Here is a 25,016-nt window from a genome sequence, read left to right as displayed (position 1 = left end):
AACGGGCGACCGAAGTACCCGTGCTCATCGTCGAGCACAGCGGCGACGAGCAGCCTGCACGACGCGACAACGACAGCACACGAGCGTGTGGGAAATCCCACGGCAGAACCCGCGCGACAACGAACGCTCGAGCATGTCAGAGAGCGCACATGCAGCCTTGAGTTGAGGCAATCGTCGTCGACGACGTCGAGTACGGCGCTGAGTCGGAGGAAGGTAGGGTGAGTGGCGCTATAGGGGCAAGTTGACGGGGATGCCGGGGAGGAGATGTGGCGAGGGGCAGGCCTCGGAACGCCTCCGATGACGACGACGGAAGACGGGGCCGCGAGAGACTCGAGGCCTCTGAAAGTCGCGACGAAACAAGAGGCGAGTCCGGAGGCGAAGATTCGTGTCCGATCAAGCCTAACTAGGCTGGGGTGCCACACCCTGCCACCCCAGCCTAGTTAGGCTCCTTATCAGTGTCATCCAGGTGTCACAAGTCGAAAAACGGAAAAACAAACCCAAATTGGGACAAGCAGAACGCCCTCGGAACGGAAATGAGTCATGGTGCGCTGGCTCGCCCGCCGTCGCCACAGCTCGCCACACGTTCTGCTCGTCTTCATCGATGTCCCCGGATTCTTTCCCCACTTTTGTGCTCGGCGGTCTATCGGTTTACACGACGACAGACCGATGATGTAGCGGAACAAACACCGTCATTCTCCCCACCATTGGAGTCTGCTTCAGTCTCGACCCCCGACGTAGTGATGCGCTGGCCGCCTAACCTGGGTCGACAACTTTTCCGCTACACGTCAAAGCAAGTCTCCAGACTAAATGAATATATCTCACCCAAAGCAGCTTGGTTGGCGGGCCTTGTGCACATTAGATAGCCTAACAGCTATGAGGTTGGAAAGGGTAGGACGAGTTGGTGAGCGTGTCTAGTCACAAGCAAAGAGAGGTGAGCAGAGCTCGGGAGTTGGGTTGAAAGCAGTGGACGCAGATGCGGCGACGAATAGAGCCATATATATGTCAGTGCTCGGGCTAACTGGGACGGTCTTCGCGAGTACCAACACAGTATCGCTACCTGATGTCATGATTCCCAAAATTCATCATTGGCTCTCAAATGTCAGGTCTCATCGTCTCATCCAAAGGAGTTATGGCCGTGACCATATCATCGTCCTGTCACTTTTTTTTATTGTTACGGTTGCATAATGGAGCACCCATAGCCAATCCTCATTTAGAATGGAGAACGAACTACTCTGGTCCTGTGCCCTCCCGAGATTGCGCGCGTAGCTTGCTAGGCGGTTATTTGAAGGTGCTTTGAACGGCGTTGCTCTGCCTCAGCACTGCAGTCACGGTACTGTCTCCTACACATACTTAGCTGGGCTGTTCAAACTTCACGATACCTTGAACGTCTCGGTTTCAGTTCACAACTGAGAGTGCTACTGAACAGCGAGGTCCGAGGATTTTTGTCTCTTCACGAAAACAAAGAAAGGGTCAGCGGCTGACGGAGGAGAATCTCTAAGGACGGACGTGATTTTTTCGGTCTTCAAGTTTTCGTGACCATGCATAGCTGAAATGCAAATCTGAAGTTTGTCTACGGTCGTGGTCGGACCAATGAACCGCTTTGTATGTACCACTCGGGCTACTTGATCGTGTTTCTGATTACCGGGGGTGTGTTTTTTGGGCCTCGTCCCGCCTTCAGTATATAAAATTCCAGCAAAGAGCTTGGCGTGAAGCTTCGATGCTCGAAGACACCATCGCATCCCAAGAAATACGATCCGGTTGCATCAAACCACGATCCAGCTCGCCTCCGTCACGGTCATGCTGCGCCACACTCGCTGTCTTGCCACTCTTCGGCGCCCTTCACCCGCTCTGGTTCTGAGCCCTTCCGGCCACCCACCGACTCACGCAGACTGTGTAAATGCTACGAGGTACAAGTCTATATTTTTGTAGAGCCGCTTCGCGGCTCTTCCCGGCTCTTCCTGAGGTTCAGTATTACACATTACAAGGGGCCATCTCTAGTAGTATGAATACAACACCTATCCAACGACAGTACGATCACCGCTGTGGTTATGGAAATTTAGAATTTATCGTTCGATTCTGAGTGACAAATATATTTCCGACCAGGTTTTAGTTGTCATAGCTCATGAAATACACATACCGTTCTTTCACTCGATACTGGGATTGAAATTTTCCTCCATACCGACCGCTCGATGGGCCATTTTCCTCATGGCCTGACTGTTGTGTAGCATTGCGGAGGGTCTGAGGTCGCATTTTATAGAGTGAGTCGCATCCAAAAACCTACGGAAGAACGAAGAAAAAAGACATGAAGGGTAGAAGGACATACGGCAGCGACAATAGCTCTCCTGTATCTTTGGACAGTACGTCATGTACAACAACTCCCTGTTGAATGTGTATTACCATGAGCTCAAATACTTCGCATCGTGAAATAGGGATCGCGACATTTGAGAGCGTCCTCGTTCCCTTCCATGTCAATGGTACTTCTCCTTTCCGACTATCTCGATACGTCAAGGGCACGCCTGCCTGTAGTTATGTATCGTCAGTGTCAGTTCGGCCAACTCAGTGAATAGTGCGTATGCAATGGCGAAATATTACTTACTTTGAACCTGGGCACGTTTTTAGCGAATCTGATCGGGAGCCAATCCAGGACCCTAACGTGACGCAAAGCGCGCGACTCTGCGTAGACCTGCTCCAGTTCTTGTGCGTGCTGAGTTCTCCACTCCTCAGGTCCGAATATGTAGTTCGAGTCCGTTGTTGCTTCTATTATGGGCCTCGCTGCATTGCAGAATTCCCAGTCAAGAATATTGGTAGGATCATCTATATCCGTCCGTGAGATAGTAAATGACGTCCGACAGTCCGAGTGAGAGCTAATATAGACGCATGGGCGTAAGTGTTTGCAAGAATGTTACGAATTGAGCTCAGTCGATAGGCTTACCACACGGTGAGAACGTCAATGTCTACACCGGGAACGATTCTTCTGCAGCACGGGCACTCAACGTTGGAGTGGTGATTTGGCCTTGATTTTCGGGGTATGATGGCGTTCATCTCCACTACGATCCCGGGCTTCATCGTCGTCTGCCACTCGGAAGGGTCAATCAGGCTGAGCAAAGAGCTACTTCCGGCGGTCGTCAATTCGTAATCTCCCTTGACGATGAATCTGTTTCCTTTTCGGCCATGGAAGTACATCCTGAGCATTCCGTCAAAAAGCTTTGCCGACGACGTCAGGACTGAGTATTTGTGGCAAAAACGGAGTTACAATACCTCGGGAGTAGCGCAGAGATCCAGAGGCACGTCAAAGATATGATCGTACATGTCTCGAAGCCGTATAGGCGCCGTGTCGGTGGTCGCTCCGCCTTCCCAGGTGTAGCCGATACTGATGGGAAGGTACCTCGTCAAACGGTCGAGCGTACGCTTAGATTGTCGCTCCGTTTCATCTGTTATTGCGCTGAATCAAAGATAGTCAACAGGCAACGAACGTCCAAAAGGCTGTAGCGAAGAAATCCGACAGCCTACCACTGCGCGAACGACATCACAACTTGGATAGTCCTGGTGTGATACGACAGCTGGCACCGTAGCTTTTTCACTTCGTCATCCTGGGCGAGCAGGCCCCATCCGATTTTCCTCCAAGACTCCATCATCATTAGTGCTGATCCCCCCTTTCGTAACTTGCCCTGGTAAGTCACGACCTTTGTCTCGAGGATATTCAGAACATCCTGCAGCGATTTGAGAGCATTACAAGCTGTCCAGACCAAGGCAGGCGAAAGCTGTGAAAGTCGAGTCGAGGTCGAAGGGGTGGTGGCCAGTCGAAGGATGCGGACCAAGGCGTCGACTTCGATAAGTAACATGAGATAGTCCTGGGACCCGCCCGAGCTAGCATTGAGCGACTTCCTAACCTTCTGAGCAAGGTCAAGGAGGACGATGAAGTCACCTAGGGTGCCGAACGAGAAGGCTGCGACGGATGACATGACCACCAGAGCTAGAGAGCGAGCTAGGAGCGACTCTCGACTGACGAGAGCCTGTGGGTGCTGGAGTACCAGGATATCGATAAGGCATCGACAAAGGAAGATACATGCGGCCAAGGATACGGTGCGAGAGGGGAACTCCCGGACACGCGCCTCAAGGATTACGGGAAGACGTCGAGACCAGCGCCAGGGGACAGTCATGCGGACTGAGCATGGGAGCGTCCTGTCCCGGATCATGGGTGTTCGCTGTATCCATTGCACGCGTGAGAGAGAAAAATTGACCGCTTGCCGTGTCGTATCCGAGAGGATATCTAGCGGGTGGAGTTTCACCTCTGATCACAAGTTTTTCTTACCAGGGTTGGCGGCACGCAGGGAAGTCGGAGAGAGAGTGGGTAGCTTCGCTGCTGCTGCAGGCTAGGCCACACGATGTCAGAGGTTGTGAATGGGACCGGGTTTCAAGCTTCAAGCTTCAACACTGTTCTGCAACGAAAGTCGGTGGACTCAGAAAAGAGGAGTAGGGTTCCGTGAATAATTCCCGGGGCGAGTCTCACCCATGTTATTAACAACCGGGGTCCGAGCCTCTTTATTAACACATTTTTTACAGTGTTAATAACAATGTGAAATTCCGAGTTAATAACCTGTGATTAAAAGCTTTATTAGCATGTTAATAAAAGAAGGCTTGCCAAAATCTCGAAGGATGGTAAAGTAGAGTGGAAGAACGCACGAGATTTGTTTCGCGACTTTCCGATACAACGAATGTGTCGGTGTTATGCTGCATAGAGAAGCCTGAACTGAATTGGACGCGGCGACCACATGAGTGTGAGCAGCAGAGGGAACAACCTCGAAGAATGCCTTTCCTCCTCATAGCGCACGCCCTTCTCACCCGCACGACAAGCGAGACGATCTCGGCTCTCTCAAGCAGCATCCACGAGAGAAATAATGAGGAGTGCACACTAGGGTGTGCTGACGCGAGATTTCAGTGTGGGAGCAATGTACGACGAGAAGACACCTACGTTTCAGATCCTTCTTCGAGCACGAAGTCGTTGCAAGCCGTTGAGAAGATGGGCGTCGAAAGAGGGAGTGAAGGTAGAAGTTTGGCTTACGAGACGAGATTTTCGACGGTACGTGATATGGTATTGGAGCCATGGAAGAATACGTACCAAGATGAGCTTGCTTTCGATCCTAATACGGTAAAAGAGTTAGGGATAGGATAAATCAGAGCTAAGGAGACGCATGGTATTAGCAGTAGAAGGACATTCACGCGAGTATGAAGGTCGCGGCACTCTTGCCCTCCGACCACATCTCACAATCCTTGACTCTCCGGACGATGACAGGCTATGTTCAACAAAGTAAGCACTCATCCGATATGCCCCTGTCAGGTACAAACGCGTCGAAGAAGCAAACAAACGGAAGGCTGACCGAAACCCTTAACGGCATTGAGGAAAAAAACGGAAAACGAATGGATGGAATAGGGCAGAAGTGAGATGCACGATATACAAAATCAAAAGCTATGGTGGACAAGAAAATAAATGGGAACGTACCTTTTCGTTCAGCGCGATCATCTTATGTATGTAGTCGTCGTCCGAACAAGCTTGTATGCCTGCGAAGACGTTCCTACCCGACTCAGTGATCTTCTAGGTACATAGTTGACCCAGGTCTGGCTTAATGCAGCGGAGGTGTAGGAGTAACGTGGACCGGGGGCACCTGCGTTTGCGCGTCATAGGAGATGGATCGAGGTGGGAAGCGAGGTGGAAGGGACGTATAAAAATGGGGAGGGAGAGCAGAAGAGATTTTGTGAGGAGTATCTGCGTCGGAGTGAATGGGGGCGACAACGCACCGGAAAAGATATTGTCGCTTGCAGTTCGAGGCAGGATCACAATCGACCGGTCCAAACAAAATACGTGCACAAGAGAGTTAAGGATGTCGACTCCCTTTCCGTAATGGACGCAACGAACTGCATCGGCACTACAGAGCCCAGTTCAAAGCACGCACAGTGCAGAACGGTTCAAGGTTGGTCCCCAGGAGCAGAGTAGACGGTATTTCAATCGGGCAAGCCGTGAGCATCTGGCTGATGAGGAGCACCCATGGATGAGAGAAGCGAAGAGTGCGCGCGTCCATCTCAGCCTGCTGCCACAATGTCAAATATGATATAAGTACTTCACCACAGCTCTCTACCCAGGAGTGTATCGACCTTGAGCTCTCAGGAGGCCATAAGACAGGTTAAATGTATTGTAGAGAGGTACTCTTGCATGATGGTGTCGATGGTCAGGACTCAAGGGGGGAGAGCCACACAGACTCGGGGCCACACTCATTCGCGCGTGTCGACGTGGTAAAATTGGGCCAACCAGCGGGGCAGTCCTCCTTCCTTCCTTCCAGTCGTCTGAATTTTTGTTGCCGAAGGCTATACTATACCTTTCACTGACCAGATCTAGAATCAACTGCTGCAGGTCCTGGCAAATCTCAGCTCTGAGGTCTTATCCAAGGAAGGACCGAGAACGCGTAATCCCCCTGGTACTTTTTTTTTCGCCACACCTGACAACTGGACGATGGAGCCCATACATAACCGATCCTCAGAGCTCCGGATAGAGTACGAACTACTGATTTTGTGCCCTCCCAAGGCGTCAGCAAATTAGTCGCCGGAATACTTGACCATCCGACGCCACACATGGTCGATGGCTCGACGCGATCCTCGAGAACCTGACACAACCGCACCTAGAATATCTATGGGGAATATCTCTACCGTGAGTCTTGACTAGAGTTGTCGAGGTTGCGACGGGCCTCAATGGTTACTTCGCTCACGACTGTTGAGGACAGTTTCCAGAATTGTGGCGCGTCGTGAGTGGTCGCAGAGCATGTGTGGCGCATATTTTATGCTGAACATCGCGTCCCGTGGGTGTTCACACAAATAATTGCGAGCTTATGAGACACTATCATGCACAGGCTGTTGCTGTTGCCCATACTGGTTTTTTTTTTAATGATTGGGGTGCTTTTTTACTGGTCACTCGTGGAGAAAAGATCAAATGACATTATATTGGCACTGGTAGTTACAGTGTGGTACAATATATAAGGACAGCAACAAACAGCCTATCACATACCATACCCTCCAACCCTCAATATATGCTAAGTATAAAGAGAAACTCATTTGGGCTCGAGAAACACCGAAAGCACCGTGAAAACGTACGACACACAACAAAATATCGACCGGTAGATGAGAACACTACAGCGAGAGAGCAACGTGAGTACGTAAGTCATTGAGTTACAAATAGTGAGTGACGCACCTGGACCCTCCTCGCAGGCCTGAATGCTGGAAGAGTATGGTAAAACTCGGACCATACTTTATATTATCACCCTACAACTCCGTGCACTTTCTGCCTCGTCCGTAGCAATCAAGTAACGGTGAGTTCTTCTTGAAAAGATTCTTGCTCCTGGGTGAAGAATAGCGGGTGAGTATATGGGAAGGCATTCGAGAGCGGGAGTGAGAGGGGAGATCTAAGGCGAAGGGCGGGAATGGCGCAGAGCTAAGAGTGCGAGAAGGTGGACCGGCGTTGGGAGAGGATGAGAGGATGGTGCGGGAGGGGATGGAGCGAGAGGGGAGGGAGCGAGAGGAGAGGGAGCGAGAGGAGAGGGAGCGAGAGGGAGCGAGAGGGGAGGGAGCGAGAAGGAGGGGACGAGAGGGGCGCGAGCCAGCGGCCTTATGTAGCTCGAGTGCAATGGCGCACGGACCATGTCTGACGTTTGACGTCATCGCGTTGAGCTCGGACGACGAGAGAGTCACAGAGCGAGAGAGGCGAAGGCGAGATTGAGGGGAGAGAAAGGGAGAGAGGACGGAGAGTGCGGTTAGTTGAAAATAGGGGCAAAGCTCGGAGGACGAGAAACCTATTTTTAGAGCGCGCTTCCTCGGAAGTGCGGACTGTAGACGAACTTCGACGACTCCCGACTCGACGACATCCCGAGCTCGTTCTTCTGACCGGAGGACTGCTGGCTGGAAGAGGGAGCCTGGATCCTCAATCCGTCGCCAGTGCTTGCAAAGAGGTGGTAAGTACGAGTGTCGGGCGATTGGCAGCTCCGGTGAGCCGGAAGCAATCCGGAATAGCCGACCAGAGTTGTGCAATTTCGCCCGATGACTGGCATGCGAGGCCATACTTATCCTCACATTGTCTGAAGCAGTTTGGAATCTTGGTAACCACATAAATTGGAATGAAATCTGGGCAGGACCTGATGTGAGTTGTTTGTTTTATGAAGCCGTGTGGTGCATGGAATTCACAGTGAGCATTCTTCGTGGACACGACGCCACACGACTGTCAAAACCTCCGCGTCAACTCGCAAGATTTGGTACCTTCGAGAAAACCTTCGAGCATTATATTGTTAACGACTCTAGATACAAATTTCCTAGGCATGTGAGGGCATATATTAGCACTACAATTTAAGGTAGGGGTCATGGTTGGCACACGTCGCCACTTGAGACCGCCACGACTCACGCTAAACGTCGCCGGTGGGTCGCGTGGGGCCACGTTCTCGACGACTCCCGCATCACTATCTGGGCCAACGTCTTTTTCTCTGACGGGTCAGGCGCGTAGCGAACGTTCTCAACTTTTGCAGGTATACGATGCCGTATAGCGGCGTTGCTCAACATTTATGGGACACAGGTACACCATTCGGACATGAGCATGAACTCCCTCCTATAGCTAATCACAGCTGACCGGTCGAACGTTCTTATTCAAGCTTTCTTCGCTGCTCCGTAACTCCCCAAGTATCATCCATTCCTCACACGATCCCCTACTCACTTTCATCACCGGAACTTCTGTCTCTCCAGTCCGCAGCTATTTGGAGAGACTGATAGCCTCTCTTCTTTTTGTACACTCCTTCTGGTATCTCTTTGGGCTTGTTAGTTGTCATAGGACGAAGATCTACAGCTTTGCTTCCGAGCTTTGGACTGCCTGCATATGTGGCGTCGATCCCGGATTCCATTCAAGTCACTACAATCTGCGTTGCTCAAGCGGTGACACCGGTGTAGAAGAAGACTCGGCCGCCCACTTATCTCTACTACGTACGCACGTGTGGCCCGAATCATTCACTCTGTCTTCGCGAAGCGTGCTTCCATTGGTGATCCATCTCCTGCATCTTGCGTGTCGTCACACTCTCGTATTCTATAAAGGCCAGGGACTGTGCAGTGGGGCCCCCGTTGTTATCCTCTCAGGATCTTGCACTTTCCCCCCACACTCCTCTCTCAATCAGTCGCTAGCTACGATGCAGCTTCTACAGGCCTTCTTGTCTCTTGTACCTTTCTTTGACAATCTCCAGCTCGACTCAAACCCTAGCGATTTGTCTCATCTCGCCACGCCTCCCACCCATCTCAATACTTGTTCTGGAAAGCTCTCCTCTGTTCCTGGATATTATAACCTCTCCGGCGGCATCGACTTCTCCGACCCCAACGTCGAGAACATCCTCACCGGCTCCGGATCCTCAGACCCCTCTGGCACCTCCGGCTCAGACGGTTCTGGAGTCTTCAACCCTCGCCGTCCCGTCCGCGGGGAAGGCAAGCAGCTGCGCGTGCACCAGAGGCACCATAAGCACCGTACGAGTGCGGCCGTGGAGCCAGCCCAAACGTGCCCTGATCCGGCGGTGCTGAGCTGTTCGACTGAGGCGGAGAGCGGGAGTGTAGATAGTTGTTGTGTCGTGACGCCCGGTGGGGCGCTGGTCCATGTACAACTTTGGGATTTAGATATTGGGGAGGCGGATTCGTGAGTGTCTCCCTTGTTTGCGTTCACGCTGGAAGACGTTCAAGGCTAGATGTGTGAGGATAGATTCGGGATTCACGGGCTCTGGCCGGACAAGTGTAATGGTCAATTCTATGAGAACTGTGATTCGAGCAGGGATTACTCGTCCTCAAGCATCTCGAACAACTTGCCTTCTCAGCTTAAGTCTTGTACGTCTCACTACTTTTCGGTTTCTGTCTCATTTTACTGACGTTGTGTGGCCAACTGCGTCAAAAGTCATGGAGACTTACTGGCAATCGAACGACGAGAGCCCTGAGGCTTTCTGGGCGCATGAATGGTCAACGCATGGGACTTGTGTTTCGACGCTGGAACCTTCGTGCTTTTCGGGATATACTAGCGGTGCTGAAGTACGTACTATTTCTCTACCCGTCTGCCATTGAACCTGTGGTTATGGTTCCCCGTGCTACTAGGCGACGCTCTACTTCCAGACCATCGTCAACCTCTTCCAAGAGCTGAACGTCTATCAGGCCCTTTCCGACGCAGGCGTACATATCATATCTCTCCTTCACTAAACACTTGCAGGCGCTAACTTAATTGCGACCGTGTATGTATAGATCACGCCCTCCTCCTCAAAGAAATACTCTGCCTCCGCTATGCAAGATGCTATTCAATCCGGAACGAGCTACACGCCCGACCTTGTCTGCACCAACGGCGCGCTGACTTCGGTGCAGTTCTATTTGAATGCGTTGGGGCCGTTGCAGGACGGGAAGTTTGAGCAGGGAGAGTGAGTCCAATCGTTTGCTTCCCTTATCGCTTGTGGTCTTTGTATTCGGATGAGCGTGAAACTGACGGTACTTTTATTTCTTTCTTGTCGCGTTTGATGTGCTTTTGTAGGGCGACTCGCACGTCATCTTGCCCCTCCCAGATATCGTGGAAGCCGAAGACGGTCTCTTCCTAGATTAAGTTTTTTGCACAGAAGAAGGATTTAGCTTTCGATTTGAAGGACAGGTTGTATGGAGGATCAGCCGTCGCACAAATTTCAGACATGGACGAGAGATGGTTGAAAACAGTTTGGAGTTGGAACCGAGCGCTACGTCGCTCATAGGACGGATGTGGCTGGAGAAGATTAAACATTGTTTGTAGATATAACGGAATTTTGGTGTATTTGTACTTGTCAAGTCATGGACGAGAGATGATCCTCAGTTCAAGGATAAATGGGTGGCGCGAGATGGGCCACAGGGGCTCGCTCAAAGATGTTTTCTTAGTCAGCAAACCTGAGCGCGACGCGTCGTTCCTCCGACTTGGCCCAGGCCTGTCGTCGCATTCCCTTTCTTCTAATTTTCACCCATGGATTCAGAGCCAGAAATTGAAGAAGGTCTGTGGCTAGAGTTATGACACGACGGCAACTAACCGTCTCATACTGCTGTGGTCGTGACAGGCATCGACGCGGCTTTGAATTACCACAGAGGCAGACCGTACTTGAAGCTGTACCAAGGCGAATTGGAGAACCACGCAATCAGCGTAGCTCAAAGTGGGGCTGCTAACTTCCGTCACTGGTATAAGAGTTCTATCCTTGCGCAGCGATTCTTTGAGAATATCCAGGTTCGTGAGGTCTCTGGCTTGACGACAACTCGCCGATATAGGATCTGACACTGGCTCAATTGTTCCAGGGGTTTCACAAGGTCTTAAAAAGTTATTAGTCATTTGGTCAATGGCGTTTCACTGATATCTGATCATGGTCACTTCAGGGTAGCTTGGACCTCACGGGGCGCTTCCCAGAAAGATATGACCGCGTAAAGTCACGATGGGAGAGGTTCTTGGCCGACATGATGACCGTCCTTTTGCATGCCACAATCAAAACTGTCGAGATAGAGTACTACCGCGTCGAACCTCAAGACGTATGGGATGCGTTCGCCGGGAAGTGGAAGATTCATGAAGGACTTGACCTTGAATCTCTTGAGCGGCGCACACGGTAGACCTCCTATTTTATTTCTTGGATGGAATATACCTGATGTGATCTCACAGGGAGACGCTTGCCGTACTAGCTCAGCACCCGATGCCAATGTTCCAGAAACTTACACTCATGGACCTACCTACGGAGCTATTGGATCATATCCTAGGGCTTGCTAGCCAACACGAACTCAAGTTTATTGGGAGAACCTGCCGCGCATTGCACGAGATATCGTTGCGTTACCGATATACCGTAAAGAAAACTTCCCTTGTTCACAATTGGAGTAGACTCCTTATCATACGCTCTTCTCCTCTCGGCCATACAGGAACTCGGATTCTTGTTCCGCTGCAAGCCAGATTGGAACAAGGTCGACTGGGACTCAAGGCGCGACGATCCTCACATGACAGACCCGTATCTCAAAGCTCTTGCATTGGACGAGCGCGGACGCTTGGTCTCACGCCTCCAGAACACTCTATCCCATCCTGATAGTGCCTTACAGTTTGTTCGAAAGATCACATACGCTGATCAATGGAGACCCGAACTTATCATCGACAGAAATATCCGGCTGCAACCCTGGGGCTGGCTGGCGAACATCTCTCCTGAGTTTCGTGTTAACTTTGAAGCACTCTTATGCCATCTCTTCGAATCCTGTTCGAATCTGCACACAATCCGCTTCATCAGCACAAATCTGCACGACGAGTTCCTTCATACTCTACTCGCTTGCCCAACTCTGCACACGCTGGAACTGACTGATTCTACCGTGAATGTCCACATCCTGGAGAGTAACGACCATTCAAGATTCGTAGACGCTTTACCGTTCATCGTAAACCTTACAATGGGCTTTTCTACGATCTCGCATATCACCCAGTGGAGCATGCTTGGATTTTGCCCACAATTACTCTACCTCAAAATACACGGCAGCTTTCACAACTTCGAAGGCGGAACACGACTTCCTGCAGCAAATTTCCGAGCTCGAATCAATCCTTTCGCGACCATAGAACGGCTTGTTCTTACTAATATACCACAACGCTCCATCGCCGCTCTCGCTTCCTGGCTTGATACCGTGCCATGTCCTCACCTCTCCCTCACGCATCTCAGCATCACGCTCGTCCACGGTGGTGCACGCCGCGAAAGCATCTTTACCCTTCTCGACGCGTTAGCATATCCTCGGGCCCCACATATGCGTGTTCTCTACATCGACGGCCTTCTTTACGCCAGACCAGACCTCATCGCTCGCATCGCCAGTGCTTTTCCTGCGCTCGAAACGCTCGTGCTCATATACTGGGGTCAGAAACGACCAGAGGCGCCCAGTCTACCGATACCTTGGCCTCTACCTTCATACGAATATGTTCCTGCCTTCGCAGGCTTCATAAACCTCAAGCACTTCGGATGGAACTTTCGGTTCGAGAAGTGGGACCATACATCGAGGAGTCTGGTTTTCTTGGAGGAAAGCCTCGGAAAGATCGAGCTGGATGACGATTGGCTTTTCCGTCTCGACCGGGACGAAAACGCGAAGTCATTCGACTTGCTCGGTGACGACAATACATTCGCTCGATACTTGGCTACCACCGTTGCGACGCTTGAGACCCTCTCTACATATCCACGACCGCTCAGTGACAATTCGTGGATCCAGCGTGGAGAAGATGGAAGGGTGATAGACGTTAAGGTGGATAAAGATATGCCAGCATACGTATACCTGAGTATGGACGAGAGGCAACCTGAAGGGAAGTCGACGAGGAGATGTTGGAAGTTCTCATTGACTGAGTTGGCGAACAGGGAGAGGAATGTCGTGGAGGGAAGCTAGACTTATACCCATTCCGTAGGAAGGTCCATGAGCTTCAATTTTTGGATCTTGGGTATAGGATTCTTAGTTAAAATATATAAGGTTTCTTTGTTTATGTTGTTAAACGATGGTGGTCAAATACATAGGATGCAGCCTATATATGTACCTTGCATGGTCGTGAAGATACTCGGGGCTAAGACCGACGGCATGCCACTCGGCGGCAAATCGATCCCACTTTTCTTGTGGTTCGATTCGATAGGCTGTTTCAGTGTATGCCTCGAGAATTTCACCGCGCATCTCTATCTTGCGCTCGACCACTTCTGGGTGAGCATACAAGAGAATATCCATGAGATCTGCAATGAATTTGTTCCATCGAGCTTTCACGCGGCGGTATCGCTCTGGCCATCGTCCTGTAAGGTCAAGGTTTCCCTAGGACAAAACCGATTAAGCGAATAATCCTCATTCAACGAGAGACTTATTCTACTGTATGAAAGCGCTGCAATTTTGTACATACCAGGTGTACAATCAGCAAGCTCGTTGATGATGATCCGGAAGGAAGGAGTGAGCTGAGATGAATCATGACGGACCTGTCATCACAGTGTGGAAGAAACGTCTCGCACGCATCATTGCTCTCCATCGCCGTCCAAAATCGGGATCCGTTTTATGAAGATGTGTCCTGCGGGTGGCATCTATCTCTACCTCGTATAGCACGATGTCAATGATCCTCTTGAATAACGTATAAGTAATCGGCCTCCCAATTTTAGCCACTCCGCGGACCGATCCTCTGAGATTCAAACAGTTCGTAGAAAACAGTGGGAGCCTGACATTCTTCTCATGGTCCGAGTCTATAACGTTGTGCTAGGTGTGATAGCAGGAGCTGAGCGCTGAAGCTAAAGAGTCCTGGTGAAACGTCGAACGGCGGCAATACTTATGGCTTGATCAAAGCTTGATGAAGCTTTATCTTATCTATAGCGATCGCGATCTACAGGATGTCATGCACGCGATTATCTTTCGCAATTTCGAGTCACTGATTTTCAGTTTCCCTCCTCTGCATGAATTGCTAACTTGACGGCTACTACAAAAGTGCTCTACCCTTGTTGACCGAAAGCTAGCGCCGCCATGGCTAACGATACTCTTAGCCGTGTGGTCTCACGGCTCCAAAATCTACCCTCTATATCCCTTCCGACTGATTACCCACGTCCGTCTGGTGGTCAACGACTCGTTGAAGCGGCTCATTCGGCAGAGCTCTCGGAACAGACATCTTTGAGTCTGCTCAAGCTTGCTCTATACAGCGAAAACTCCGGTGAAGATGAAGAAACCGAACCATCTTCCGGGACCTCAGCCTTCCACCTTTTACTCGCTGCATTCGCCGTCCTACTTCATCGTTACACCGGCGACTCCGATCTCGTTATTGGCTCGTCATCTGCATCTGCCAGAGATCCTCTAATACTTAGACTGGGAGTGGATCCAAGTGACCCATTTTGGGCCGTAGTCCAGAAGGTGCAGCAGGTGGAGAAGGAGGCCGAGGCGGACTCGTTACCGTACGAGACCATCCTTCGCGCTCTGGGCAAGGACAAAGACGATACCGTGGAGGGTTCTCGACCTCTCTTCCGCGTACGATTCTTTGACGAAACCGACGAGCAGAAGGAGAACTTTGTGCGCTCGACAAGTCTTACCTCCGATCTCACTATTTTCGTCACCCGACCACCAGCTGCGTCCACCCATGCTTCGCTCGTTCCTCGCATATCCCTCCGCATCATCTACAACTCCCTGCTCTTCCGAGCCTCCAGAATCTCCTATATCATGGACCAGCTCTCTGTGCTTCTTCGCAAGGTCGCTTCCAACCCTCTCCTCCCAGTTGGCTCTATCCCTTTGCTGACGCCACAGCAACGCGCCACATTACCCGACCCCACAGCCGATCTGAATTGGTGCGACTTCAAGGGTGCTATTCCCGACATCTTCTCCCGCAACGCGCAACGATGGCCAGACAGGCCATGCGTCATCCAGAGTCTTCCAGCAGCCAACCTCACCGATCCTCAGGAGAAGCAGACCTTCACTTATAGCACCATCAGACGAGCGTCCAACATTCTTGCTCACCATCTCATCCAAGGCGGTATCAAAAGGGAAGACGTCGTGATGGTTTATGCGCACAGGAGTGTCGACCTTGTCGTGGCGGTCATGGCTGTTCTCAAAGCCGGTGCTGTCTTCTCCGTAATCGGTTGGTCGCTACATCTCATTGCACAAACACGGCCCTAACATAATTATAAAGACCCGGCATACCCTCCGTCACGTCAGACCATATATCTTCGTGTAGCTCAACCACGAGGATTGGTGGTTCTCAAGGGCGCCGGAAGTATCAGCCCTTCTGTCCGCGAGTTTATCACCACCGAACTTCAAATATGCGTCGAGGTCCCTGCGCTTGAGCTTCAGGCCAACGGCGAGATTGTGGGAGGTTCAGGACCGGATGGGAGCGATGTCTTGACGCAGCAGCTTTCCCTCGCGGAAGCAGATCCAAACATCGTCCTCGGCCCCGACAGCGTCGGTACCTTGTCATTCACGAGTGGTAGCACTGGCATCCCCAAGGGCGTCAAGGGACGGCACTACAGCCTGACCCATTTCTTCCCTTGGATGGGCGAGCGATTCGGGATCGGAGAGCATTCCAAATTCACCATGCTCAGTGGTATCGCTCACGACCCCATTCAGCGAGACAGTGAATATTCCACGTTTTGTCTCCGTTCTCATGTCAAGACTCACTTCGTTTTTAGTGTTTACGCCTCTTTTCTTCGGCGCTGAGCTACATGTCCCAACCGCAGACGATATCGGAACTCCTGGGCGACTTGCTGAATGGATGGCGAACAGCGAAGTTACGGTGACCCATCTTACCCCCGCTATGGGCCAGCTACTGTCTGCGCAAGCGACCCGTCAAATCCCCTCCCTCCGTAGTGCCTTTTTCGTCGGTGATGTCCTTACCAAGCGTGACTGCACTCGCCTTCAATCTCTCGCCACAAATGCCTGTATCATCAACATGTACGGAACGACCGAGACCCAACGCGCGGTCTCCTACTTCGCCATCCCTAGCATCGCCGAAGATCAAACCTTCCTCGCCACACAAAAAGACATCATGCCCGCTGGTCAAGGCATGATTGACGTCCAGCTCCTTGTCGTTAATCGCAACGACAGGAACCTTCCTTGCTCAGTCGGAGAGGTCGGAGAGATCTACGTTCGTTCCGGTGGTTTGGCCGAAGGCTACTCAGACCCCGCGGCCACCGCTGAAAAGTTCGTAGCGAACTGGTTCGCGGCGAACGCCACACCCCGACAAGATACTCTACTCCATCCCATCGATGATCAACCGCATCCCGAAGCACAGTACTGGAAAGGTATCCGTGATCGGATGTATCGCTCAGGAGATCTAGGGCGTTACATGCCGGATGGCATTGTAGAGTGTACCGGACGGGCGGATGACCAGGTTAAAATCCGTGGGTTCAGGATCGAGCTCGGGGAGATTGATACCCATCTTAGCCAGCATCCTTTGGTCAGGGAGAACGTCACGTTGGTGCGGAGAGATAAAGACGAGGAGAAGATCCTTGTCAGTTATTTCGTCCCTCTCGATGGGCCGGACCTCGATGGCTTTGCTAGCGATATTCCGGACGGGGAGGATGTCGTTGGCGGTATCAGGAAGTATAGGAAATTGATTCGAGATATCAGGGAGCACCTGAAGAAGAAGCTTCCGAGCTACAGTATCCCTACCCGTATGTTCTATGTTTACTTTCGTCCTTCTTCATGGTCTGATCGTTATGGTCCAAATGCAGTGTTTGTTCCTTTGAAGCGTATGCCCCTCAACCCGAACGGCAAGATCGACAAGCCAGCTCTTCCCTTCCCCGATACAGCACAAGCTGCCTCCGCCGAGCCAAAGACCGTCACTGGTCCTTCTGAGGTTACTCCCACAGAACAACAGCTTCAAAACATCTGGTCCAGAATCCTCCCTAATGCTCCTTCCCCCGTTCCCCTCGATGAATCGTTCTTCGATCTCGGCGGTCATTCCATCCTCGCCACCCGCCTTATCTTCGAGATACGCAAGACCTTCGTCATCAACGCTCCTCTGGGTCTCATCTTCGACCAACCGACCATCGGCGGCTTGGCCTCTGAGGTCGATGACCTGCGCAATGCTGACCTCGGCTTGACCAGCAGTACAGCCTCCGCAGAAGCGAAGGAAGCGAAGAAGGCTGCTGTGGCCCCGAGTATGGAGTACGGCAAAGATTACGAGGAATTGGTGTCGAAGCTGCACCCTTCGTATCCTGCCCTTCCTTCCGACTTCACCAGCCGCCCGTTGACGGTGTTCTTGACCGGTGCCACCGGTTTCTTAGGCGCTTTTGTCCTTCGGGACTTGCTGTCTCGAGAGGCGAGAGTCCAGAAGGTCATTTGTTTGGTTCGTGCATCCACGGATGAGAAAGCCCTTGCAAGATTGAGGGAGGGAGCTAGTGATCGTGGCGTCTGGGATGAGAAATGGGTCGAGAATGGAAGGATTGAAGTCGTTCGTGGCGACCTGGATCAGGAGAGGTTTGGGTTGGATGAGCAGACTTGGGATCGTGTGGCACATGAGGCTGACGCTGTTCTACACAACGGAGCTCTGGTAAGGTGTTTCGCTGTTGCCATATTTTCTGTAGTTAATTGTTCATTTAGGTTCATTGGGTGTATCCATACGAGCGACTTCGCTCGGTCAACGTCATCGGTACTTTGACGGCCGTTGAGCTCGCATCCGTTGGCAAGCAGAAGGTATTCGTCTTCGTCTCCTCGACATCTGCTATCGACTCGGAACATTATGTCCGTCTGGCCGAGTCACTTGAAGGTGGCGTTCCCGAGAGTGATGATCTCGAAGGTGCCAGGAACACACTGAAGACTGGTTATGGTCAGTCGAAGTGGGTCTCAGAGAAGCTGCTCTTTGAGGCTGGCAGGAGAGGTCTCCGTGGGCATATCGTGAGACCCGGATACGTCGTTGGTGACTCCACTTCAGCAGGTTTGTGCAAACTTCGATTATTTCTCTATTTTTTCTACTAAGGCTCATAATATCTGCACCAGTGACGAACACGGATGACTTTGTGTGGCGTATGGTCAAGGGCTGCGTCCAACTCGGCCTTGTCCCAGACATCAACAATACCATCAACATGGTTCCTGTAGACCATGTAGCTCGCTGCGTCTCCCTTGCCACCATCTCTCCTCTTCTTCCTCCATCTTCTGCAACCTCGCCACCCCTCCCCGTACTCCACGTCCAAGCACGTCCAATCCCAACTTTCAACGCCATCCTGTCCACTCTCTCGGAATACGGCTTCGCGTCCACTCAATGTGAATATCTTGTCTGGAGACGCAAGCTCGAGCAACACGTCATGGAAGTGCAGGACAACGCTCTTTTCCCGCTCCTCCATTTCGTGCTCGACGATCTGCCGACAAGTACGAAGGCTCCTTCCCTGGACGATAGTAACATGACGGCCGTGTTGAAGGCAGAAAAAGAAGGAGTGGAGATGGTGACAACGGTACCAGAGGACTTGATGGGTAAGTATCTGGCTTGGTTGGTCCTTTCGGGCTTCTTGCCCCCACCAACCGAGGGTGAGAAGGCGAGGAAGTCATTGCCGAAGTTGGAGGGCGCAGCGAAGGCAGTCGGAAGGAGTGGGGCTGCTTGAAAAAATAATGTCCAATAGGGGCTCGGCAGCTCGAGCTGAAAGATCAAGACATATGAGAGTCAATAATTAACATGTTGTTGTTTGTTTGTAGTACGTGTAATTGATGTCTTTTAGGACGAGGGTTGTCGGCAGTTTCACCGCGAGCAGAGCAACTCCTTTCGCACTAAATACCATACGGCGGTCCCATACGGTACTGATAGAAGTAGGTGAATGATTTGAGAGATCATGTTCTCGCAAGCGCGAGGCGTCAGGCCAGACCTCACTACCGTGAGCAATGAAATCAAAATCATCTTGTAGAGTGGCCCGGTGGCGTAGTGGCGGCGCTGCAAGGAAATTCGTCTAACCAAACACGTGCAAATAAAGACTCACGAGGCGATCGAGCTGCAGCTAGAAAGTACTGCTGTACTCGTACACAGACTTACACGGACCACCTTGCTCCTCTGACAGACACTGACAACGACATCTCATGGATCTGAGGCTATCCTCAGACGCTGATGAACTTTTGGTCGCAAACACTCTGGTTTCATCTATGTTGGCACATTCAGATCAAACGTCGCAGAATTTTTGGAGCGCGGCAGCCGACGCCAGACTACTCGTTGCAAGGGCTCAGAATGACTCAGGGAGCAGCCAGGAGCAGGTTCGCCTTGATGACGAATTGCATGCCTTGCAAATTGCACTGAGTCGGATAGGAATGCGACGCAACCAGCTGATACTTGCCAATCAACTACTATCACTAAAATAGTGTTCGGTAATCTAGGGGTGTTCGGTAATAGCTCACAGAGTAGCCAATACCAACTCGGTTCTCTTCAATTTTTTTTAGGTCATTGATATAGCTTCATAGATGCCACAAAAAAATCCAGAAGCTGCAACGGGCACAGGAGGAAAAGTGGTTTGAGGAATACCACTTCGGTAAATGGCGTTTAAATCTAATTCTCCTCTTGTGTTGGTGGATCGGTTCCGATTTGTGTGAGTAAATCATGACGAGGCGTAATGGATCATGTCTACTGCCTACCAATTTCTCCGGGGCACAGATCCATCGTCGTTGTTGAATGGCAGAACGTCGTCCTCGTCGAGCGAGACATCGAAGTCACGCTTGCCAAAATGGGCAGATATTTCGATCTCCGCACATACCGAACAGCCCTCCAGTGCGTGGCAGAGCCACACGTTTAGCACCGCTTTCAGCGGAGTTGAAAATGCCGAAGCCTCGGCATAGTGACTTCGTCGTGACCAATGTGCGGAGAAATTACCGAACACCCCTCAAAACCACCGGAAACGTTCCGCTCAACGACAGGCCTCACTTTCGACTGGTTAAATCTCAGAGACAGGTAGCGTGGATGTTTGCCAGCGTCCGTGACAAACCTCGTCTATTCAGAGCTCGATATAAAGTGTAGGGAATATTTTTGCGAATTCGTTACCGAACACTGCTGGAGTGATAGTACCGGAGGATGTGCGTCTTTAGGCCTCAAATTGGTGTGTCCTGACCTTACTGACCGAGCACCAGGTTATTTTTGAGATTTTCAGAATTCTTGCGCGGAGTGACCCACCATCCCAAAATCGTATAGGCTGGGTAGCAGTCTCACACGTTTGCCACCACTGGAGAGAGATAGCTCTGCAGCACTCTCTCCTCTGGACGTACATCTCGATGAGTTGTGGTTCCAGACTAATGGAACTCATGTTCCAGCGATCCGAGGAGGCACCACTGACCCTAGTCGCACGGCTTGACTATCCCAACCGTCCCTCAGTGGTGAAAGCTCTTCTCCACACCTATCTTCCCCGGATTGTGGACCTTGACATCACCTCAGATGTTGTGGATCTCGCATATGGAGACGATTTACCCCTCACAAAGGCCTCCAAGCTTCACCATATTCAGTTGACCGAAACTCGTGGGAAACTATTCGCTTATCCGATTTACTTCTGTAGCGATAGTGCTCCTTCCTTACGCAGCGTTCGCCTCCTATACGTGAAGCTGCCGTGGGCGGTTTCTCCGTTCATGAACTTGGTGTCTTTGTCCATCAATAACTTAGGGTTTTTCAACAGACGGGACTCGGATACCGCAGATCCTGGCAATGCACCGACACTCTCCCAGATACTTCATATCTTGAAATCCAACGAGAAGACACTCGAGGTGCTTGAGTTGGTGCAATGCCTCCCCATATATACTCCCCCTTTTCCGACGATGAATGATAGTGTAATGCCGAAATTTTCTCGACTGAGAGATTTTGTGCTGAACACATACTATCATACGGCTTTGGCTGTCTTCACGCATATCAGCATCCCCACACGAACTCGATTGCAGCTGCATCTCACCGTCGGAGCAAGCAGCAACCAATCCGTGCCATCATCATATCAATTAGCATGGTTCGCTCGCTCAAGGAGATTTATTCTCACTCCTTCACGCACTTTGGAGGTCACGGTGGAAGGCTTCGAACTTATCACAAGGTTCTGGCTCGAGGAAATCGTCGATGAAGACATCCAGTCCTCACAATTCACTCCCAATAGCAAGGAAGTATCGCAATTCAAGTTCGATCGCACGATGTTACATAGGATCCTACCAGACACAATAAAATGGGTTCTTTCTCATGGTCTAGGTACCACCCCACATATCACGACATTGACATTCAGGTCTACATCCGAGTGGCTCACAGACGATTGGCTCGTTGCTTTTGGATCTCTCAGAACTTTGAGAAATCTGAGCGTCTCTGGAAATGTCGCTGTCCGTCTCATATCGCTCTTGTCGACGCGCCACGACAACCCAGATCCAGAGGCAATCAGTACGGACGACGTACAGCCAGAGTCGTGCATAACTCAATCCCCTCATTTCAACCGGCTGTCGCATCTTGCGCTGTCGCTCGTGGACTTCGGGGCACCCCTGATCTTAAAGGTCAATGGTCCAAAAGAACCGTATGAAACTACCCTCCTCAACGATGTAATCATCACCGAGCTGCACCAACGCCGCCGAGAAGAGTTAGACGATAGCAACTCCATTTCCAGGATCCGATGGCTGTCCATCCAGCGTTGCACTATCCAGGAAACATGGGTTCGTTTGTTGAGAGAATGCGTGGACCACGTCGAATGGGATGGGTGTACCGATCCATATTCGCTTTCAGGGACAGAATAGTGGGAGAAGGTGCGAAGAGTCGCTCCGAGATCGGTGCGTAGGTATCTCCCCTTCTCGTCCTAACCGCTCCATCTGACTTGAGAGTTCGGCTCTGTCGTTCTTTACAGCCCATCGGCGGTCGGAAGGAGTGGGGTTGCTTGAAAGAATAATGTCCAATAGAGGCTCGGCAGCCCAAGCCGAAAGATCAGGACCTATGAAAGTCAATAATTAACTGTTGTTGTTTGTTCGTAGTACGTGTAATCGACGTGTTCAACTAGGACGAAGTTTGTCGGCAGTTTCACCGCGAGCAGCGCAACTGCTTTCGCACTACCTTACGGCGGCCCCATGCGGTATTGACTGAAGGAGGTGAATGATTTGAGCGATCATATTCTCGCATGTGCGAGGCAGGCCTCACTACCGTGAGCAATGAGATCAGAACCATATTGTAGAGTGGCCCGGTGGCGTAGTGGCGGTGCTGGGAGGCTACAAGGAAATTCGTTTCTAGCCAAACACGTGCAAATAAAGGCTCACGAGGCGATTGTCTCAACTGTTCGACTCTCGTCAAACTCTCGTGCTAGAGCTTGTACGCGGACTCAACTTACTCCGGCGATAGACACTGACGACTACATATCATGGATCCGATATCAACCTCAGACAGTGATGAGTCTGTGGTCGAAAAGACTCTGGTTTCATCTATGCTAGCTCATTCAGATCAAACGTCGCTAAACTTTTGGAGCGCGGCGGGAGACGCCAGACTACTCATTGCAAGGAAGAACGCTGTAGAACCAAGCCAGGAGCAGGGTCGTCTTGATGACGAACTGGATGCCCTGCAACTTGTACTGGAACGCATACGAGTGCGGCGCAATCAGCTAATGCTTGCCATCCAGCTGCCGGAAGATGTGCGTCTTCACGTTCCCCAAAACATTGATATGAGTGCTGACCTTACTGGCCGACACTTTGTGATCAGGTTATTTTTGAAGTTTTCAGAATTCTCGCACAAAGTGACCCACCATCCCAACGCCATATAGGCTGGATAGCGGTCTCACACGTTTGCCATCGTTGGAGAGAGATAGCTCTTCAGCACTCTCTCCTCTGGACATACATTTCAACAGATAGTGGTTCCAGACTGATGGAACTCATGCTTCAGCGATCCGAGGAGGCACCGCTGACCATGATCGGCCGGTTGGGCTACCCCAAACGCACCTCGTTGGTGAAAGCTCTTCTCCAAACCTATCTTCCTCGGATTGTGGACCTTGATATCACCTCAGATATCGTGCAGCTCGCATATGGAAACGATAGTTTTCTCCCCTCAAGGCCCTCCATGCTTCGCCGGATAGAGTTGAGCGAAACTCCCGGAGGACTACTTGCATATCCGATTCACTTTTGTAGCGACCGAGCACCTTCCCTGCGCAGCGTTCGCCTCGAATACGTGAAGCTTCCGTGGGCGGTTTCTCTCTTCACCAATCTAGTATCCTTATCCATCAACAACTCAGGTTTCTTCAACGAATGGGAATCGAACCTCACAGATCCTGGCAACACACCGACACTCTCCCAGATTCTTCATATCCTGAGACCCAACGAGCAGACGCTCGAGGTGCTCGAGTTGGCTGGATGTCTCCCCTTATATACTCCGCCTTTCCCGGCGATGGATGATAACGCCATGCCAAAATTTGCTCGACTGAGAGAATTTGTGTTGGAGACCAACTATCATACGGCTCTTGCTGTCTTCACGCATATCAGCTTCCCCACGCGAGCGCGATTACAATTGCATCTCACCGGTGGTGTATTCGGCCACTTCGACTACGTGGTCTCATCATATCAATTAGCATGGTTTGCTCGCTCAAGACGAGCTACCCTTACTCCTTCACGCACTTTGGAGGTTACGGAGGACCCTTACGCACTCATAACAAGGTTCTGGTCCGAGGAACTCGTCGATGAGGACATCCAGTTCTCAAAATTCATTCCCGATAGCAAGGAGCTATCACATCTCGAGTTTGATCGTGGGATCTTATATAGCAGCCTTCCGAACACGATCCAATGGGTTCTTTCTCTCGGCCTCGGTAGAACCCCACAACTCACGACATTGTCATTCAAACTTTCGTCTATTAAATCCGCCTGGTCTGCCGACGATTGGCTCGTTGCTTTTGGATCTCTCAGAACTTTGAGACATCTGAGCGTCGCTGGAACTGCCGCTGTCAGTCTCATATGTGTTTTGTCGACGCCCCACGACAATTTAAATCCAGAGGCAATGAATACGGACGACTCCGTACAGCCAGCGTCGCACACGGCTCAATCCCCTCATTTCAATCGGTTGTCGCATCTTGCGCTGTCGTTCGTGGATTTCGGGACATCCATAATCATGATGGCAGATAGTTCGGAACCGTACGAGACCACCCTCCTCGACATATTCGTCACTGAGCTGTACGAACGCCGCCGAAGAGAATTAGACGACAACTCCGCTTCCAGGATCCGATGGTTGTCCATCCAGTCTTGCACTCTACAGGAAAGATGGGTTCGTTTGTTGAGAGAGTGCGTAGACCACGTCGAATGGGATGGGTGTACGGATTCATATTTGCATTTAAGGGGAGGATAGTGGGAGAAGGTGCGTAAGTATCCCGCATCTTTGACCTGACCGCTCGATTTGACTTGGAATGTCGTCTGTTGTGCTTTAGATCACATTGGTCGAACATATACATCTTTTCGACTGATTCGTAAGGAAGATTCTCATGTGAGTCTTTTGTCGATCATACCTACCATTGGCACCAGTAGTTGGTCAGCATAGGTTGACGGGTCGGCTGGTTCGTTGACAGGTGTCTCTTATGCAAATATATACT

The 25,016-nt window shown here is 51.2% G+C and overlaps 7 protein-coding genes across 7 annotated transcripts; 5 read left to right on the top strand and 2 right to left on the bottom strand.

Annotated features, from left to right (window-relative positions):
- Positions 1 to 2,144: 2,144 nt before the first annotated feature.
- STEHIDRAFT_114717 (uncharacterized protein) lies at positions 2,145 to 3,962 on the bottom strand (the record flags this gene model as incomplete). Its single annotated transcript, XM_007308953.1, has 6 exons — positions 2,145 to 2,277; positions 2,324 to 2,520; positions 2,597 to 2,864; positions 2,933 to 3,204; positions 3,259 to 3,442; positions 3,511 to 3,962. 6 exons carry the CDS (start codon positions 3,960 to 3,962, stop codon positions 2,145 to 2,147), a joined length of 1,506 nt encoding a protein of 501 aa, XP_007309015.1.
- A 571-nt stretch (positions 3,963 to 4,533) lies between these two features.
- On the top strand, positions 4,534 to 5,664 carry STEHIDRAFT_124876 (uncharacterized protein). Its single transcript, XM_007308952.1, has 6 exons — positions 4,534 to 4,597; positions 4,684 to 4,922; positions 4,973 to 4,985; positions 5,063 to 5,141; positions 5,221 to 5,294; positions 5,501 to 5,664. Exons 4-6 carry the CDS (start codon positions 5,090 to 5,092, stop codon positions 5,603 to 5,605), a joined length of 231 nt encoding a protein of 76 aa, XP_007309014.1. The 5' UTR covers positions 4,534 to 4,597; positions 4,684 to 4,922; positions 4,973 to 4,985; positions 5,063 to 5,089; the 3' UTR covers positions 5,606 to 5,664.
- A 1,644-nt stretch (positions 5,665 to 7,308) lies between these two features.
- Positions 7,309 to 8,100, bottom strand: STEHIDRAFT_161416 (uncharacterized protein; the record flags this gene model as incomplete). The annotated part of the gene is made up of 1 exon (XM_007308951.1): positions 7,309 to 8,100. One exon carries the CDS (start codon positions 8,098 to 8,100, stop codon positions 7,309 to 7,311), a length of 792 nt encoding a protein of 263 aa, XP_007309013.1.
- A 1,106-nt stretch (positions 8,101 to 9,206) lies between these two features.
- STEHIDRAFT_103567 (ribonuclease T2) lies at positions 9,207 to 10,812 on the top strand (the record flags this gene model as incomplete). The annotated part of the gene is made up of 6 exons (XM_007308950.1): positions 9,207 to 9,700; positions 9,764 to 9,885; positions 9,953 to 10,083; positions 10,147 to 10,221; positions 10,291 to 10,460; positions 10,571 to 10,812. 6 exons carry the CDS (start codon positions 9,207 to 9,209, stop codon positions 10,632 to 10,634), a joined length of 1,056 nt encoding a protein of 351 aa, XP_007309012.1. The 3' UTR covers positions 10,635 to 10,812.
- Positions 10,813 to 11,023: 211 nt separating this feature from the next.
- On the top strand, positions 11,024 to 13,537 carry STEHIDRAFT_171649 (uncharacterized protein; the record flags this gene model as incomplete). The annotated part of the gene is made up of 6 exons (XM_007308949.1): positions 11,024 to 11,051; positions 11,115 to 11,278; positions 11,347 to 11,358; positions 11,425 to 11,648; positions 11,702 to 11,879; positions 11,953 to 13,537. 6 exons carry the CDS (start codon positions 11,024 to 11,026, stop codon positions 13,429 to 13,431), a joined length of 2,085 nt encoding a protein of 694 aa, XP_007309011.1. The 3' UTR covers positions 13,432 to 13,537.
- A 956-nt stretch (positions 13,538 to 14,493) lies between these two features.
- Positions 14,494 to 19,247, top strand: STEHIDRAFT_85460 (alpha-aminoadipate reductase Lys1p). Its single transcript, XM_007308948.1, has 6 exons — positions 14,494 to 15,628; positions 15,680 to 16,120; positions 16,176 to 17,159; positions 17,220 to 18,040; positions 18,091 to 18,424; positions 18,487 to 19,247. Exons 1-6 carry the CDS (start codon positions 14,530 to 14,532, stop codon positions 19,083 to 19,085), a joined length of 4,278 nt encoding a protein of 1,425 aa, XP_007309010.1. The 5' UTR covers positions 14,494 to 14,529; the 3' UTR covers positions 19,086 to 19,247.
- Positions 19,248 to 20,757: 1,510 nt separating this feature from the next.
- STEHIDRAFT_161412 (uncharacterized protein) lies at positions 20,758 to 24,890 on the top strand (the record flags this gene model as incomplete). The annotated part of the gene is made up of 6 exons (XM_007308947.1): positions 20,758 to 22,122; positions 22,193 to 22,236; positions 22,841 to 23,081; positions 23,150 to 24,694; positions 24,776 to 24,784; positions 24,855 to 24,890. The coding sequence occupies 6 exons, from the start codon at positions 20,758 to 20,760 to the stop codon at positions 24,888 to 24,890; spliced, it is 3,240 nt and encodes a 1,079-aa protein (XP_007309009.1).
- Between the last annotated feature and the right edge of the window lie 126 nt (positions 24,891 to 25,016).

This window comes from Stereum hirsutum (genome assembly GCF_000264905.1).
Source record: "Stereum hirsutum FP-91666 SS1 unplaced genomic scaffold STEHIscaffold_16, whole genome shotgun sequence".
NCBI classification, from domain to species: Eukaryota; Fungi; Basidiomycota; class Agaricomycetes; order Russulales; family Stereaceae; genus Stereum; species Stereum hirsutum.
The sequence above is the reverse complement of the archived record's forward strand: the minus strand, read 5'-3'. Positions and strand labels throughout refer to the sequence as shown.